The sequence below is a fragment of the Leptodactylus fuscus genome, chromosome 1, assembly GCF_031893055.1.
Source record: "Leptodactylus fuscus isolate aLepFus1 chromosome 1, aLepFus1.hap2, whole genome shotgun sequence".
NCBI classification, from domain to species: domain Eukaryota; kingdom Metazoa; phylum Chordata; class Amphibia; order Anura; family Leptodactylidae; genus Leptodactylus; species Leptodactylus fuscus.
The window spans coordinates 205,817,580-205,836,952 of record NC_134265.1 but is presented as its reverse complement, the minus strand read 5'-3'; the positions used below and the strand labels follow the sequence as shown (position 1 = coordinate 205,836,952).

Below are 19,373 nucleotides of genomic sequence, written 5' to 3'. Positions count from 1 at the left end.
TCTCACAACACCGTATAGCAGCTGAAATACAAATTAACTTCAACACAAAAGTCTCACGTATTCTCTGAATTACAGAAAAAACAAGATACAAAGTTACATTCCATATCCCATACCTTATAGACACTACGAAAACCTTACCCACGCCTGTATATACCCACTACTACAATCACCGCAGACGAAGTCGCGAGTACCAGCTAGTACTTACATATGTGGAATATGTGTTTATTCCACTATAAACTATTTGTAAAACCTGTTCATTTTATGACTACAAAGCAATCTCATTGTACTTGTGTTAATATTTAAAGCAATTAATAACATTGTTTATTTTTTGTAATTATGTATCCGGAGTATAATAACAGTTTCAGTTCAGATGCTCACCAAACAAATACCAAGTAACGTGGCCCTACTTATCTATCCCCCCAAACAATCACTGAGAATTACACTGATCATATAGCACCCAATACCTTACAAGAAATTCACAGACTGGAGAAAAACTCCAATTGGGAAGCACTAATACAGTACTGTAATAAAACTTCACTTTTATATTTAAAAAAAAAAAAAGTAAAAAATCTCAATGGATTAATTGTGAGTGCTCAATTGCGTCTCCAATGGTTTCACCGCGGAGAGCTCAAAACACTCACGGCCGGACTCAGCATGACAGGTTTCCGTCTTCTGCTGGCAGAAGTCGGAAACCTAATACAGAGTGCCGAATGCTGGTGTGAACTCAGCGTCCGCAGTATTTATAGTTGAAATAATGTGATTTGTTAGATGCTGTAAACATGAAAAGCATTTACTCAAAGTCCCTGCGCTTGCTTAGTAGAAGAGGGGGAGTGTTCAATACTTTAATCACACCCTGTAGGAGGAGCTAGGCGGAGGTAGATGATGATCACACTGTCAGGTAAACAAAGATGCTTGGATCCTTTGATCTATTGGCCAGCTTTGTGACCAGTGGGGGGGGGGGGGGCTATTGTCAGAAGGGTGTGCAATGGGAGAGGATAGAGATTGGCTGTTTAGGGTAAGTTGGAGTGACCAAAGCGTGTTTAAAGCATGTGAGACGGCAGAAAAAAAAGCAGGAGCCCACCAGGCCCCCTAAGGTCACGGGCCCCGGCTGCTACAGTCACTGGGTGCAGCACTGACAGTTGGGCCCTAAGCCTCCCTCTGCCACATAACATACATCACTTTTATATGGGGCCTCATTACAGATTTTGCTTTTGTTGCCCATGACAAGGGCATTGCCAAGTCGTTCCCTGTTAAATAATGACACGAGACCAGGATGGATTAAATTGGCCACAGCAGCGATTTTATTAAATGTCCATAAATAACATTTTAATGTGCCAATGTAATACAAAACCCAACATTAACCCATAGACACCATAAGTGTCTACCCCCTACCCAACTGTAATCAATAGATCATGATGACCTGAAGAAGGAGATCATCAAAGCCCAAAACCCATTAAATGAAAATTATATATATATGTATCTCTTCCCCTAGCACCGTGATGGCAAACCTATGGCACGCGTGCCAGAGAGTGCACGCAGAGCCCTCTATGCTGGCACACGTGCGGTTGCCCGGATCGTTCACTAACGGTGAATCCAGTACAGGATTGTCTTCACTGTGTGAGCGGGAAGGAACGCCTCCTCCCCTCCTGCTAATACTCGTCTATGTACAAGCACTGCGAGCAGAGGGAGGGGGCGTTCCTCCCCGCTCACACTGTACAGCGCGATAGGCACTACTGAGGAGAAGGATGTTCCTGACTGACTGTCAGGAACGCCCTTCTGACTGTAAAGAGCGACGGTACCAGGACCGATAGCTCTTTACCCGGGACACAGATCAGGAAAGCTGAATTCAGCGCACTGTCAGCTTTGCAGCAGTATATAGAACTGCCTGTGCCCAAGCTGATGAAAGGTCCTCTTTAAGGAGCCGTAATTCTAGAACTGATGACCAGCTGTTATATACAGAGTTGTAACTTCAGCTATAGTGTATGCTCCTGAACACACAAAAAGCGCTAGTACAGACATGGATCAAAACCGTTCAGACAAATTTAGACAAAACAAAATGATGAATTATCCCTGATATGAAAAAAGAATAACATAGGGCGGCTAAACCGGTTTTTTTGTTGTTTTTTTTTAACCGGACACAAATTCAGACATGCAAGATTTTGTGTCCGGTGTATTAAAAAAAATAAAAATAAAACAAACAACCAAAACACACACCCACACGTTTTCACCACGAAGAGGCAGAAGACGCCCACTAGCGGCCACTTTGCAAACCCATTCAAGTAAATGAGTTTGAAAACTGACCGCCGGGGTTTCCGTCTCCTGTCCAGTTTCTCTTGGCAGAAGACGGAAACCCAAAAGCGGAGATGGGCGCAGGCGTGAATCCGCCCTTAGGGTGCATGCACACTACGTAACGCCAGGCGTGTATGAGAGCCGTACACGCCGGCGTTACAGCAGGGCTGCCGAACACTTCCCATTCACTTCAATGGGAGCGCTCGTAAACGCCGCTGTTACGAGCGCTCCCATTGAAGTGAATGGGAAGTGTTCGGCAGTCTGCTGTAATGCCGGCGTTACTCAGTGTGCATGCACCCTTACTCTGCAACTAGGGAGAAGCACAGGGATTTTCTGTACGCTAATGTTAGGTGTATTGTCTGCTACTACTTTTAAGTATGGGGTTAAATTGACCCTTTGTACTTTTAAGTATGAAAACTGGGCCCCTGAAAAAAAAGTTAATTCATTTTTGTGTCCTAAAATATACACCATAATAATAATAATAAAAAAGCCACACCACAAAATCTCAGAACTCATTTGTTAAAATTTTAGCAGTTATCAGAAAAAAAATAGCAAAAGGGTCAAAATGACCCCTGCAGTAGTTCTAGTGTTAAAAAAAACCCTAAAATTTAAAGTCACCCACCCTTACCTAGGTTTGATATAAAAATAATGTAGACATCCCCCATATCTGAAAACACCCATCTACAAACATATAAGATCATTTCTATATCGATAAAAAACACAACACACACAACCAAAAAGCACCAAACCAATGTTTTTCTTCCCATAAAAATTTTAATTAAAAGCAATGAAAAGATCATTCACCATAATGGTATAACTAAAAAGTACACCTGGCCTCACAAAAATACATAAATTTTCCAACTTTCCAGTACATTGTACAGAATATTAAATTATACCATTATGAAACATTATTTGTCCTGCAAACATTAAGTCATGTGATTCTGTGAATGAAAAATATTAAATAAAGTTATGGGGTTTGTAAGGTGGGGAGTCAAAAACGATAAAAATTGAAAAGTGCCTGTGGCAGGAAGAGGTTAAAGGGGTTGTCCCATCTCAAGGATCCTATATATATACCGCTAAATACATTGCTTAAGCAAAACCACTTTGGCTGCTATCTGAGATTCTTCACTTCATTGTTTACACTGCGTTTCCATAACCAGGGACCTGGGGATGGTCTTATCTCTCCGCCCAGGACAAGTGACATAGCTCCCTGCTCTCAGGAGGGGAGCGGGAGTTGAGTGCTCGGTGCTTGTATTTCTAAGCTGTTTATCTCCGGCTCTTCCAGTTATCAGTTGGCTAATTGAATTTTACTGATTAGGGATGAGATAGGGAGTTCATTAAACGCGGACCTAAAAGTGAATATATTGCAAGCTGACTTGTGGTCCTGTAGCATGCAAGTGTGGGATTCTCATCACCTAACAAATCCAGCTCTGCTACATCAGCTTCATATTGTGCATCTCCCAGTGATACTGTGCTAATTTACTTACAACTATCCCTCATTACAGACTGCAAACATGTACTGCTATGAAGAGAGATAGCAGAGCTGGCTTTGTCTGTGAGATGGCTAGTGAAACCCTGCCCACCAACTGACCGAGAAAACCAGGAAGTGAACAGACATACAGCCTGCAAGGTCGTGAACAGCTTACATTGTAAGCGCCCATTTTCTTGTGGCCTGGGCATGCACAGTCGGCTCTGCCCAAGGCCTAGAAAATTGAAAACCCAGGACGGAAGACGCACAGAGAGGCGGGTTCCTGAAGAAGATGCAGGCATTGCTGGAGAGTTCTCTCGCAGCATTGGGGATGCCCCAGTGCTGTTTGAGCGCTGGGGCCCGCCCCCAGTGATGCGAGAGAACTCATTTGCATACTGAAGAAAGTCCGGTTTTCTACCGAATGGTGGCGCGGAGAAGACATCTAAAGGTACGAGACAAATAGTCTTTCTTAAGGCTATTCCAACATGTTATCGAGAAAAAAAGGGTATCCAAAGATCCTTTTAATAGAGTCCTAGTAGTGTCCACCACACGCAAAGAAGTAATAGTGCCCCTCAGTTAATAATATTACCACTGGGGGGCATATTACAGCAACAGTCCCCAAACACGTAATATTTTTAACTTAGGGGACACTATTGCTGTAATACTGTCCTAATCGAGCACCTTGTGATATTACCTGTGGGTGGGCACTAGCACTGTTACAGTGATACCACCCCCTGAGTATTATTACCAGTTGGGGGACCACTACTACAATAAGTGCCCCCTCCCCACAGGTATTATTACCTGGGGGTGGACCATTACTGTAATACCCCCTAGTAGCGCCCTCACAGGTTATAGCCCCTCCCCATACACAGGTTTTATTACCTGTTGGAGGAACTATTAAAGTAACAGTGTTCCCTGAGTGATGGTACCCCTCGCCATACTTTTATTAAGAGCTGTCCATACCACAAACAAATTAAACAGATCTCCCTTAACCAAGTAAGTGTACAAATATCATTAATTATTCTGTATTATGAGCCACCCAATTGTCTCAAACCTGCCCCGCCACCAAAACCCCCTCCCTCCTCCGGAAAAGTGGCCTACATGAAAGTGTGAACACACAAATGCTACCGTAGTGTGAACCTAGTGTTAGCATGCTGTCGTCAATAGAGAAGCAAGGGTTATTCCCAGCATCATGACTTCACAGAGAAAAATTTATTAAATTATTAATAAAATGTGGAAGTATATTACAAAATGTATTAACTGAATATAAAAAAAAAAAAAATTGTTATGCCTCAAATATACAAAGAAAAAATATATTATTTCTACAGCTGTTAAGCTACATTCACACCTGTATTCAGATTTCCATTCTTAGGGTTCATATGGGGACCCCAGAAACACAAACCTAATTAAAAAAAAAAAAAAAGTTAACTGCGAAAACTAGACTATAATGGGGTCCCACCAGGTTTCTGCCTGTAAGACGAGTAGAGAAAATCCTGCTTGCAAGCAAGCACAAATGCAGGTGTGAATCCAGCACCTCAGACTAGCACAGCATAAAAACTGTTGCTTATATTCATTGACAAAACTCAAGCCCTTCTCATAGGCATTATATGACATAGTGGGCAATAACTGCTTGGCAGGGACTAGAAGACCATATGATCACATAACACACTACAGTGACAACCCTTGTATGCATAACACGACGCCATACGTATACAATGTCAGCACAGGGCAGTAGAGCACCAAGAGACTCGCCCGCACCCTAATCGCGCATTCTGGCGGGAAGAACTCGTCCCAAAGTCCCAGCATGCCACCGCCACTAGCTGGGCCCCGCCCACACCTCCGTCCTACTCACATCCCGGATGAGACGCCCCACCTACTGGGCCGGAGCAGGCTTTTCATTGGTGTCTTAAATAAGCAGAACGAGACAGCCCCTCCCACGTGCCGTTGTTAACGCCTTAGTACCTGGAGAGAGGCGGGCGGGAAGAAGGCAATACGGTAATGGGCGGGTCTCTGCTTGTTGTCATCTGTAAGGCGGTGTTGGGCAAATAAACTGCGGACCACAAGCGATGTGACAGCCGGCGGCCTGTAGGGTATGGTGCGTGCGTGTTACATGGCTGCGTGGGTCCTATGCTGCAGTCACGAGAGATCTGCGCTGTGTGTCGGCGATCAGGAGGTGCTGCAGTGGTTTGGGTGTACTTGTAGGCTTGGAACAATCTGTACTGTGTGCTCAGCTAACTTTCTACGGTGTAGTGTCACTAGCACCTGAGGCTGACTAATGCAAGGTGCACCACTCCGTGCCATGGTCAGAAGGTGTGGATCACCAATGTCACTAGGTGGAGCACGTGATGGCCGGATTGTGGAACAGGGGCCACACAACTGTCTAATGTCACTCCTTCATGTACACAGGCCAGTGGCCAAGCATATGGTTATTCCCTAGTCTGTGCAGATAGTTGTGCTTCTTATAGAAAAACTGCTGTGTATATATAGGATAGTTACTGTATAGGAAAGCTGCTGTGTGTGTGTGTGTGTGTATATATATATATATATATATATACACTACTATGTAGGAAAGCTGTGTGTATATATATATATATATATAATATATACTACTGTATAGGAAAGCTGCTGTGTGTATGTATATATATATATATATATATATATATATATATATATATATATATATATATATATACTACTGTATAGGAAAGCTGCTGTGTGTGTGTGTGTGTATGTATGTATGTATATATATATATATATATATATACACACTACTATGTAGGAAAGCTGCTGTGTGTGTGTGTGTGTATATATATAATATATATATATACACTACTGCATAGGAAAGCTGCTGTGTGTATATATATATATATACACTACTGTGTAGGAAAGCTGCTGTGTGTATATAGGATAGTTACTGTATAGGAAAGCTGCTGTGTGTGTGTATATATATATATATATATATATATATATATATATATATATACACTACTATGTAGGAAAGCTGTGTGTATATATATATATATAATATATACTACTGTATAGGAAAGCTGCTGTGTGTGTGTGTATATATATATATACACACTACTATGTAGGAAAGCTGCTGTGTGTATGTATATATATATATATACTACTGCATAGGAAAGCTGCTGTGTGTGTATATATATATATATATATATATATATATATATATATACACACACTACTGTGTAGGAAAGCTGCTGTGTGTATATATAGGAGAGCTACTGTATAGGAAAGCTGCTGTGTGTGTGTGTGTGTGTATGTATATATGTATATATATATACACACTACTATGTAGGAAAGCTGCTGTGTATGTATGTATGTATGTATGTATGTATATATATATGTATATATATATATATATATATATATATATACTAGCTGGTACCCGCGACTTCGTCTGCGGTGATTGTAGAAGTGGGTATATACAGGCGTGGGTAAGGTTTTCGTACTGTGTATAAGGGATGGGATATGAAATGTAACTTTGTATCTTGTTTTCGCTGTAATTCAGAGAATACGTGAGACTTTTGTGTTGCAGTTAATTTGTATTTGAACTGCTATATATACGGTGTTGTGAGAAACTTTACATAGTGACTTTGGGACAGAGGTATTTAAAGTTAACCCTTTCCCGCCGATGGCATTTTTTGATTTTCATTTTTGACTCCCCTCCTTCTAAACCCCATAACTTTTTTATTTCTCCGCTCCCAGAGCCATATGAGGTCTTAATTTTTGCGGGACAAATTTTTCTTCATGATGCCACCATTAATTATTCTATATAATGTACTGGGAAGCAGGGAAAAAATTCAAAATGGGGTGGATTTCAAGAAAAAATGCATTTCTGCGACTTTCTTACGGGCTTTGGTTTTACGGCGTTCACTGTGCAACCAAAATGACATGTCCCCTGTATTCTGTGTTTCGTTACGATTCCGGGGATACCAAATTTATATGGTTTTAGTTACATTTTGACCCCTTAAAAACAAATCCAAAACTGTTAAAAAAAATTTTTTTTGAAAAGTCGCCATATTCCGACAGCCGTAACTTTTTTATACGTGCATGTATGGGGATGTATAGGACGTCTTTTTTTGCGGGACTGGGTGTACTTTGTAGTTCTACCATTTTCGGGAAATGTTATTGCTTTGATCACTTTTTATTCAAATTTTTATCAGAATCAAAACAGTGAAAAAACGGCGGTTTGGCACTTTTGACCATTTTTCCCGCTACGGCGTTTACCGAACAGGAAAAATATTTGTATAGCTTTGTAGAGCGGGCGATTTCGGACGCGGGGATACCTAACATGTATGTGTTTCACAGTTTTTAACTACTTTTATATGTGTTCTAGGGAAAGGGGGGAGATTTGAATTTTTAATCCTTTTTTTTTGTTTTTAATGTTTTTTTTTTACTTTTTTTAAACTTTTTTTTTTTGCATTTATTAGACCGCCTAGGGGTATTGACATGGGTGGGCGGTGTCGCGGATTGTCAGAGAGGTGGGGGTTGGCAAACATGGCTGCTCCGGAGCGTTAAAGAGAGCCTCCTGGAGTATCGTTAAGGTGAGGGGCAAAGTGGTAAAGTATATGTATATGAGATTGTGTGGGGTTAGGGGTGAGGCTGTAGAGGGCAATATGAATTTTGTGGCTTGCTATGGTCCAAAGTGTGTGAGATTGCAGAGATGGTGGTGTGAGTTTGGCGTTTGTGGGGGTCCTGGGAAAAACGTATGTGCGCTATTGTGACAAAAAGTAGCCTATTGCGCAATGGGGTATATTAACTATGTTTGTGGAAAATTTCAGCCAAATTGGTCGAGCGGGTTTTGCGTGATTGACTAACAAACATCCGAACACACAAACCCACAAACATCCAAACTCACAAACTTTCACATTTATAATATTAATAGGATATATATATATATATATATATACTACTGCATAGGAAAGCTGCTGTGTATATATATATATATATATATATATATATATATATACACTACTGTGTAGGAAAGCTGCTGTGTGTGTGTATATATATATATATATATATATATATATATATATATATATATATATATATATATATATATATTATATACGATCTGTATATCTTTTTGTTATATAGATAAATATATATATATGGCCAGGGCAGGTAAACAAACCAAAACTTGCCTGTCCCTGGTGCTCTGGTGTCTCCCAGTTTGGTCCAGTTCTGTTGCTCTGGTGTTTTCGGAGCAGCAAGACCATACCATGCTGAGAGACACTGGAACACCTGCCCCCTGTGTAATCTAAAAAAGAAAAAAAATGGTTATCCTAGACAACCCCTTTAAGCCAGATAGCTCCCCTGAATTTAGTGCCTTAGTTGCTGAGATCTGGAATACTTAGGGTGGCTCTGACGCCCCAAACTCTAATATGCTCTCCTTCTGCTTGAGCTATGCTGAAATCTCACCTGGCCCTGGGTTCTAGTGTTCGTACCAGGGTATAAAACCAGTTTGTGGAAACTGAATCGGCCTTTAATGGTCCAAACTGCTTATTTGATAATGTGAAATAAATGAATATCTATGCAATGGAGGCATACATTTTTATGGGGAAGAAGGTGTTACATTGAGGTGAGCTGTATTGCTGGTTTGTACACTTCACCCTGGTGACAGACTACCTTTAATGATTCAGGGTAATTTTGCTGTTAAAGGGGTTATCCAGGATAAAATAATATTTCTAAACATCCCCCCCTGCCTAACTTCACTACTTTACAAAAAATGTATATTTATCCATATCGCCCAGGAAGTCATTTTTAGATTTACTGGTGATGTTCCATTTCCAGAAATGGAACTTCAGCAATACTACCACCCCCACCCCATCATACTTACCTTTCTTCCTGTCTGGATCTTCTGAGTGGTCGGCTCCTCCTCTTATTGATGTCTGCTGGTCTCCCATACCTGTACATGCCCAGGCGCCAGCAGATGGCAAGAAGAGGAGCCCCACAGAAGGACGTGATCTCCTGTGACCAGAAGATCTGGACAGGAAGAGAGGTAAATATGATGAGGTGGGGGGTTGGGCTGAGTTAGTTAGGAAGGGCTAGTAGTGGGAGGTTATTTTCCGTCGCACCTTCCGTTTTCTTCATTTTTTTGTCAGCATAGACTACATATAATCTTCTAGGGGCCATAGCTTTTGAACGGATGGACAGATCTTAAAAAGAGAAATACCGTATTGTTCAAGAGTACAGTAAGAATAAAATGATGTATCTCACGATCTCTTAATATACTCATGTCAATGAGCAGTTCATGACATTCAAGTACCTTTGGGCTTGCACTTGGCTGTGAAAAAGTACTTTATAGGGTGAATGTAGCCTTATTCTCTGCATTGCAGGGTGAAATCCACAGAAAGGACTGAAATGTTGCAGATTTTGAAATCTGCTCCATTCATTGAGAGATTCTGCGACATGCACTTGAAATTTTGAAAATCTCATTGACTTTGCTGGTATTGTATTACAGTACAAAATTTCTATAGAAAAATATGCATTTTTTTTGTACAAGGAAAATCTGTGCAGCAAATCCTTATGTGATATGCAAAATGTGCATTTACCCTTTTACTTCAAACTATAGGTAGACTATACGTGCTTCTTGTCTCAGTATGAATGGAGATTAATAGATGATTTCTCATTGATTTCACCCCTTCCCGTCACAGACATTTTTTCAAATCTAATTTTATACTCCCTGATATCCAAATGCCATAATGGTACCAGTTAATATTCCCGTAATATACTGGAAAGATAGGAAAAAATCAGAGTGGGGTGAAAATTAAAGATAAACTGCAAGTTTTTTTTTTTGTTTTTTTTTACAGTGTTCACTGTGCAGCCAAAGTGATGTTAGCTGCATACTGGGGGTTGGTACAGTTAAAGCAATACCAAATTTCCATAATTTGTTTTTACATTTTAAGCCCTTCTTCATTTTAAACCCTTTTCTGAAATTCTTTGCAAGAAAAATTTCTCTGCATCACCATATTCTGACACCCTTAACTTTTTCCAACTTCAATAAAGAGTCTTTTTTTTTGTAGGGCCAGATGTACTTTTTTTTATTTATTCCATTTTGGGAAATTTCTATTGTTTTGATTGCTTTTTATGCAAACATTTTATGGGATGCAAAAGGGTGCATGCACACTGAGTAACGCCGGGCGTGTATGAGAGCCGTACACGCCGGCATTACGGCAGACTGCCGAACACTTCCCATTCACTTCAATGGGAGCGCTCGTAACAGCGGCGTTTACGAGCGCTCCCATTGAAGTGAATGGGAAGTGTTCGGCAGCCCTGCTGTAACGCCGACGTGTACGGCTCTCATACACGCCCGGCGTTACGTAGTGTGCATGCACCCAAACTGTCACTTTGTCTATTGTAAAATTGCTATAGTTCTATTATAGATTGCCTAGAACAGCCTGTAATAGAACTCATACAATGACTAGCCTGGGATCCTTCAGTAAGCTCCTGACTGTCAGGCCATGGAATTCCACCCCATGTACCTTGTTCCATTAGCCCGCAATAAACCCCAGAATGGCGGCGCCAGGAAAATAGTGCTTTGGTTATCTTCAAGCAAGGCTTTAGGGTAGTTGATCCCAGTGGAAACCAGGACGCTCAGGAACTGAGCCATATTTAAATACTTGATGTCCGCTGGCTGTATTAGTTTGGCAGATGTCAGGAAAGTGGAAATGAGCGTCATTTGTGGCCACTCCCACTTAGGCTGTGTTTACACGCTATTAGTGTCAGCATGCATTTTTGTTTGCCATACAGAATGCTATAATGTACTATAATATTTTACACAGAGGGATATATACGCGCTCATACAGTGTACCATGATAATCAAGAGGGGAAATGGCTGCTCATCCTCGTTTAACTTCATCAGCACCCTGAGGACAGCAGATGTCAAGTATTTAAATATACGCTGGGTCTCCACTGGCATTAACTCCCCCTAAAGCCTTAGTTGAAGATGACCGAGGCTCTATTTTTCCCAGTGGTGTGAAAGGTGTTGTTTGACAGCTGGGAGCTTACTGCTCAACTTCACTAAGTGAGTGGGAAACTTCTAAACAAAAGGTGACCACCCTTTTGGAGAACTTGGAGTATTTTGTACCTATTTTGTATTTTTGTATCTATTTGATAATGAGCCTATGTGTGTAGTATAATGTTACTGAATAACTTTATTGTGAGGGTATGTGCTTCCCTCTGGTGCACACACTACTGATTTATTATACTGCCGCTTTGTGCATTGATCTTAATCCAGTTGTGCTCCAACATGAGATGTACCAAAATTATTAAGTGGCGCTGGCTCAGCTATAACTCATGCAAGTTTTTTCTGATGCAAGTAAATTTTTGGGATTGCAGCGTCCCTACTCTGGCCTGTCTTGATCCCTCACTTCTCCCACTTTGACAGAAGTGGCGTTAAGATGCAAAACTCGAAATCTGTCATTTTTGTGATTAAAACCCTAGCATCTGCCAAAAATTATGACATTTTTTGTGCTTTGTATGGCAGGAAACTCGCACACTGTTTCTGGTATAAGTAGGAGGTCAAACTCGCAAGGCAAGTCTATTAGAGCCTTGATTGGACTCCCATAGACCTGCATTGATAGGTAGGATTGAGTCTTGATTGAGTCTGAGCCAGCGTCGGGTGGAGGTGGAGTAGAAAAAAGTTACCTGCTCTAACTTCAACATAAAGTGACTTATGTTAATTATTATAGATTTGTATTATAAAATTATTGATATTGTATAATTAATTTGATGCATAGTTTCTTGCATTTTTACTTTCTTAGGAATTCAAGCACTAGTTTTTTTTTCCTGAATTAGAGGCGCTTTATTGCTTCTGGCCATTATCAAATAATTACCTCTTGTATTCAAAGGGCTTTTCCTCACTCTTAACTTCATTGTGAAACCATATCACTTAGGCTGGCCTTACATAAACGTAAGTTTAGTCCGCAATTGTGGGTTCTCAATCGTGGACACTTTGTACTCAGTGCAGCCTCTTACACTAACAGATATTTTATCCGTGGTGTGTCATGCCATGACCGAGGTCCGCACTGAATACTGCAAGTCCGCAAAGTCATGGACATCACGGCACTGTCCCCTAGAATTCTATGGGCACGTGCGGCTGGACACGGACGTCTGCGGAATTACTTTTTGGAGTGAAATTTACGCTGTTCTTACACAACCGTAATAATTTTACGGTCCGCAAATTACACCGTAGATGCCTGTAAACTGCCGCACTTGCCCATAGAGTGCTATAGGCGAGTCTGTGCAGTGCCGCAGTTCATGGCCATTACGGACATGTTCTATAAATTGCGGACCTCGGTTGCGGCCCGGCACACCATGGATAAAATATCTGGCGGTGTAAGAGGCCGCATTGAATATAATGTGTCCGCAAATGGTCCGCAATTGAAAACCCTCAATTGCGGACCATTTGTAGACTTAAATTACGGCCGCGTAAGACCAGCCTAAGTGTTGCTGATCAGCAAATTGCGGACCGCAAAAACCACTATGGTCGTATAAGACCAGCCTAAATGGGATGTTATTACTAATTTGCCTTTCTGATCCCTGTGGCTCACACTTTTTAGACTCCTTCTAATCCTGATGGTGAAAGGGTCAGCAATGCTGGTTTAGTGCTGCATCTCCTTCAACATTTTCCATGCATAGTAGCTCCATATTTAATCAATGGCCAGGAACTTTGGTTCATTGGTAAAACTGTGAAAGCGAATCGGCACTAGAGTAGTGTTACACCCTTCATCATTGGTAAGGGTCCCTGGGGTATGACCTCTACTGATCAGAAAGTCATATTGATCTTAGTGTTATTCCATCACTTCAGTATGTGAGGAAAATCCTTTAACAAAAACCATGAAGAGGACATTGTGTGTGCATGACCACTCATAGGTAATTTTTTTTGGTTGAAAATTTGCTTGTAATTTTTCTCAATATTAAAAATCATGTATCCACAAGCTACACTATATAACCATGATGGGGGCTTTTGCTACATGGTGAATGGATATGTTCAACACTACCGTCACGTCGAACCCAGCTTACAAGGGTGAGAAAATGAGAAGGTACACATCAGGACATTGCTCACACCATTTTTGGATTGTACAGATTTTTCGCTTCTTTGTGTTGTTGATTTTGTGATATATTCGTCTAAGGTTCCAATCAGATCGCGTGTGTTGTGGTTTTTTTTTTTTTTAACATCAGTTTAACGGATGGCAAAAACCAATGCAAACAGATGTTTACATATACTGTAGAATGGACAGACAGACACAATCCATTTATGTGTCAATTTAAAAAAAAAAAAAGACAGAAATGGACCGGTTTTTTATCTCTGTAAATGAAGGGTGATCCATCTGCGTCCATTTTGGCATTTGTTAAACGGATGTAAGGATGTACGTGATCTGAATGGAACCTAGGACTGCTTGAGGCTAAAGATGAGATTAGCCAGAATTTCATTCACTTTACAGGTACTGTGAAATGCAGTGTTTTTTGCCATAGTGTTTTCACTATGGCAAAAATGCTATATTTTTTCAACACGGAGCTTCGGCCTGAATCAGAATTTTGAAGTCAAACATAATTTTCTAGGAAAAAAACAAACATTTGATGCAAAATACCTAGAAAGCTTGCATAAATGTGAAGTCCAGGGTGACATTTTTGCAATTTGCCTTGTAATTTCTTTCATGAAATATATGGGTATAATACTTTTGTTGTAATTTAGGTTGTATTGCTATTAGATTTAGTTTACTTTATTTATATACTAGCTATAGCCCGCGACTTCGTCCGCTGTCCCCTCCCCCTTGCGCGATCCACCTGCAGCGCGGCCCGTGGCACCCCATGGCCCTTTCCTTGCATCCAGCTCGGTCACCTCCCACAGCTTCGTGGGCCAGGACCCCACGGCCCCGCTGCTGCACCTCTGGCCCTCCCCTTTCCCTCCACCTGCACCCCCGGCTCTCCCCTTACCCCCCCACCCGTGTCCCCGGACCCCTTTCCCCCTGTAGAGTTACAGTCACCTCCTACCTCTTCCCCCCAGCACCACCCACCCGTGACCTTGGTTCCCCCCCCCCCCCCCACTTGCCTTCTGCCCTCTGGTGTGAAACCCGAACTAACCCCTACCACCTGCACCACCCCCAAACCAGCAACCCCCGGCCCCTACCGATCACCCATGCCCCACCCCGCTGGACTCACCTTGTGTACGGTGTGCAGTCCGCAACATCTGCCGGTCCTGTGTAGCCGGCCAGCATGCTGGCAGTGTGTAGGCGGGCTGGGGTGGCAGCGGCGGCTGGAGCATGTGGGCTGCCGCCATGTTGATTACGGTCTTCCCGGTCAATCGGCCCGCCCACACCTTGCCGGCAACGTATGGTGCTGCAGCGCTGGCTCCCTAGCCCGCCCACACCCTGCCATGCACCAATAGGAGGTGCGTGGAAAGACCTGGGCTGACAGAATGCCAGCTTCTATAGCCGAGGCAGAGGGGTCTTTGGAGGGTGATGGTGGGAATTTGGGGTGAGTGACCCACATTTAAAGTAGCCTATGCGTGTTTCGTGGGAAATTTCCCCCCAATCCGTTCAGCCATTTGGCTGTGATTGAGGAACAAACATCGGAACATCTAAACACACAAACTCACAAACTTTCACATTTATAATATTATTAGGATTAGCCTCTGCCCGCAACTTTGTCTGTGGGTTTTTTGCGTGTATGATACGCCTAAATTTAGCAAATTGCAGCCGTCAATGGTTTGCCTGCTCCGGCGTTTCAGCAGCTCTCAAGCTGTCCTGCTGCTGAACTTGTTTCTTGCACTGTACCTGTGATTGTTCCGGCATCTCAGCAGCTTGCTAGGACGCCATATAATGCGCGTGTTGTTGGTGTTGATGATCCGCCTGCTCTGGCGTTTTGGCAGATCTCAAGTTGGCCTGGCACTGAAGTTGTTCTTCGCACCGTGTCCGAGATGGTTCCGGCATCTCAGTAGCTCACTGGGACGCCATATAATGAGCGTATTCAGCAAATTGCTGCCATTGATGGTTTGCTTGGTCCGGCGTTTAGGCAGCAGTTAAGCTTTCCTGCTGCTGAACTTGTTCTTCACACTGTGCCTGTGATTGTTCCGGCATCTCAGCAGCTTGCTGGAATGCCATATAATGAGCGTGTTGTTGGTGTTGATGATCCACCAGCTCCGGCGTTTCAATAGCTGTGAAGCTGGCCTGCCGCTGAACTCGTTCCTCGCGCTGTGCCCGTGATGTGTTGCGACATCTCAGCAACTCACTGGGACGCCATATAATGAGCATGTTGTGGGTGTTGATAAGTCGCCTGCTCCGGCGTTTCGGCAGCTCTCAAGTTGGCCTGGCACTTAAGTTGTTCTTCGCACCGTGCCTGCAATTGTTCAGCATCTCAGCAGTTCGCTGCGATGTCATATAATTCATGTGTTGTTGGCGTCGATGATCCCCCTCAGCTCCGCTTGAGGAAAACTCTGTGACTTCTGGCTCCTTCATAGCTCTCATTGTTTGCGAAAATTAGATTTTCTTTTTCCCGGTATGTTTAAAATTGAGAAACTGCCAATTTGAATTAAAGGTGTTTGCCCATGTCAGTTTGTCTGCATTGCCTGGAGCAGATCAGATACCGTATTTTTCGGACTATAAGACGCACTGGACTATAAGACGCAGGAGGAGGAAAATAGGGGAAAAAATTTTTGAAGCAAAAAATTGTAAAATATTTAATATATGGAAGTTGTAGTTTTGCAACAGCTGCAAGGCCACATTGACAGGTGACCCTGCAGCTGTACGGGGACGCATAGTGTTTTTTTTGTTGCGGGGCCAGATGTTTTTTTAGTTATACTATTTTGGGGAATATCTATTGCTTAGATCACCTTTTACTGAAAAAAAACCCGGCAGTTTAGCAATTGTGATATTGACGTTCACCGTACAGGAAAACTATTAGTAGACCGGGCATTTTCGGACACAGGATACCTAATGTGTATGTGTTTGACATATGATTTTCTACTGTTATATATATTCTAGGGAAAGGAGGTGATTTAGAACGTTTACTTATTTCATTTTTTTATTACATATTTTTAAAGCTTTTTTTTTTTTTTTAACTATTTTATTCCCCCCGGGGGCTTGAACCTGCAGTCACTTGATTGCAAGTCCCATAGACGGCAATACAACTGTTTTGCCATCTATGGGACATTCTGTATATTAGTATTACGGCTGGTCATAGACCCAGCCGCAATACTAATATAGCCGTGACATGCCTGGGAGCCTTAATTAGGCTCCCAGCTGTCACCCGAACAGGTCGGCTCCTGCGATATCGCCGCGCAGGAGCCGGCCTGCAACTTTACAGGTACGGGGCTGGTGGGGACCGGCCCCGGGGGAGAAGGGGCCGCCAATACAGACCCGGCATCTGCTGTACTAGAGAGGCGGATGCCGGCGAGGGATAGACGCCGGCACAGGTGCCGGGGCCTGAGACATCGCTGCCCTGCCCTGCATGAAGCCAGCGGGCCCCGGCACCTGTGCCGGCATTCCGCTGCTGGCTTCATGCAGGGCAGGGCAGCGATGTCTCAGGCCCCGGCACATGTGCCAGAATCTATCCCTCGCCGGCATCCGCCTCTCTATTACAGCGGATGCCGGGCGGCCACATTCGGACTATAAGACGCACCCTTCTTTTCCCCCCAAATTTTGGGGGGGAAAAGTGCGTCTTATAGTCCGAAAAATACGGTTTGTGACGCCTGTGCCGGCGTCTATCCCTCGCCGGCATCCTCCTCTCTAGTACAGCGGATGCCGGGTCTGTATTGGCGGTCCCTTCTCCCCCGGGGCCGGTCCCCACCAGCCCCGTACCTGTAAAGTTGCAGGCCGGCTCCTGCGTGGCGATATCACAGGAGCCAACCTGTTCGGGTGACAGCCGGGAGCCTAATGAAGGCTCCCAGGCCTGTCACGGCTATATTAGTATTGCGGCTGGGTCTATGCAAATATGCAAATGTGTGTACACAAACCACTGAGGGTTATGTGTGTTTACACAGAGAGATAACAGCCCTGGTATTCTCAGAAGCTGAGATAAGAGCAATGTAATATAGTAAATAACAAACACACAAACATCCAAACTCACAAACTTTTACATTAATAATATTAGTGTGATAGGATGCTCTGTTCAGGTGTCTTCTTATTATACTAATACTTGGTTATTTTAGGTGCCTGCGGTTGATGCTTAAAATCCTTATGTAAATCAAGAAGTTGTACCATGAGTCCCACAGACTATGTTTTCTGTATGTGGAATAATCGTTTATGGCCTGCAAAGGTGAGTGCCAATTTTTTATGTTCTCAATTTTAATAAAGTTGCTTCCTGTATTTTGTTAGTATTAGTTAGCTAGTACTAACTAACTTAGTTAGGAACGCCCCCTCTGACAGTATAGATCTACAGACAGTACTGTCTGGAGGGACTTTCCCAGCTAGACTGTCAGGAACGCCATACTGACAGTGAAGATCTATGGGTAACGGCACTGAGTCAGATGGTCTCAAAGCTAACAATGGACTTGGCGGAGTTGGTCAAAGATGGTCTTTAAGTTATAGAAAAGATACTAATGTTCAGGATCTTTAAAAGGAGAAATTAACTGTTAAAGGCATTGTCCAGTTTAATAATATGTTACGGTATGTAATTTGCTTGTTAAACAGCATGTTACAGTGACCGTACAGTAATCAGACATCTGTATCAAATGTCTTGTAAGGAATTGTGGGTCTGTGTATCAAAGAATGACAGCAAGCAAAAATCTAAAATACCACAAAGAACTGATACAGAAAGTATATTGGAAAACTGTTTAAGGCTAAGGTCCCACGTTGCAGAAATGCAACTTTTTATTTTTTTTTTGCAGATTTTGTTGCAGTTTTTTGAGCCAAATTCAGGAGTGGATTGAGCAGAAGGTAGAAGTATAACAGATTCCTATATGTTCTCCATTCCTTTTGTAGCCATTCTTGGCTTTGGCTTAAAAACCACAACAAAATCTGTAACATAAAAAGCTATGTTTCTGCAAAGTGGGGCCTTAGCCTAACATTTGTTTGCTGAAAGTGGACAATGCCTTTAAGTTCCTCTTCACTAAGCCTTCCACTTTCTAAAAAATGTTTGGTTCATTTCAATTTGTTCCTCTCTGTCTCTATATACTCTTGAAAAATATTTAAAGGGGTTGGCCACTTTCAGACCAATATTGACAAACAAATGTACAATAAAAAGATATAACATTTTCCAATATACTTTCTGTATCAATTCCTCTGTTTTCTAGATCTCAGCTTGCTGTCATTCATTCTGTTACTTCTAGAGGATAAAACTCTGACCATGGTCATGTGATTTACGGTCCATGGTCATGTGATCAGCACACAGGTGCACAGCTGATTACCAGGCAGCTGTCTGATTACTGGGCTGTGACTGTAATGAGCGGCACCGGTGTGCTCACATGACCATGGACCGTAAATCACATGACCATGGACCGTAAATCACATGACCATGGTCAGAGTTTTATCCACTAGAAGTAACAGAGTGAATGACAGCAAGTCGAGATCTAGAAAACCGTGAGGAATTGATACAGAAACTATATTGGAAAATTGTATATCTTTTTATTGTACATTTGTTTGTCAATATTGGT

The 19,373-nt window shown here is 42.5% G+C and overlaps 1 protein-coding gene across 3 annotated transcripts in view; it reads left to right on the top strand.

Moving 5' to 3' along the window:
- Nucleotides 1-5,618: 5,618 nt before the first annotated feature.
- Nucleotides 5,619-19,373, top strand: part of PWWP3A (PWWP domain containing 3A, DNA repair factor) — a 55,166-nt gene continuing 41,411 nt past the window's right edge. Inside the window, exons 1-2 of one of the 3 annotated variants that reach the window (XM_075283260.1) lie at nt 5,619-5,752; nt 17,931-18,037. In XM_075283260.1, the coding sequence (XP_075139361.1) occupies nt 17,981-18,037 (57 nt within the window). In that variant the 5' untranslated portion in view covers nt 5,619-5,752; nt 17,931-17,980. Of the gene's footprint in view, nt 5,753-5,777; nt 5,853-17,930; nt 18,038-19,373 lie in introns of those variants that run through there. The other 2 variants (XM_075283244.1, XM_075283252.1) reach the window with 2 other exon arrangements.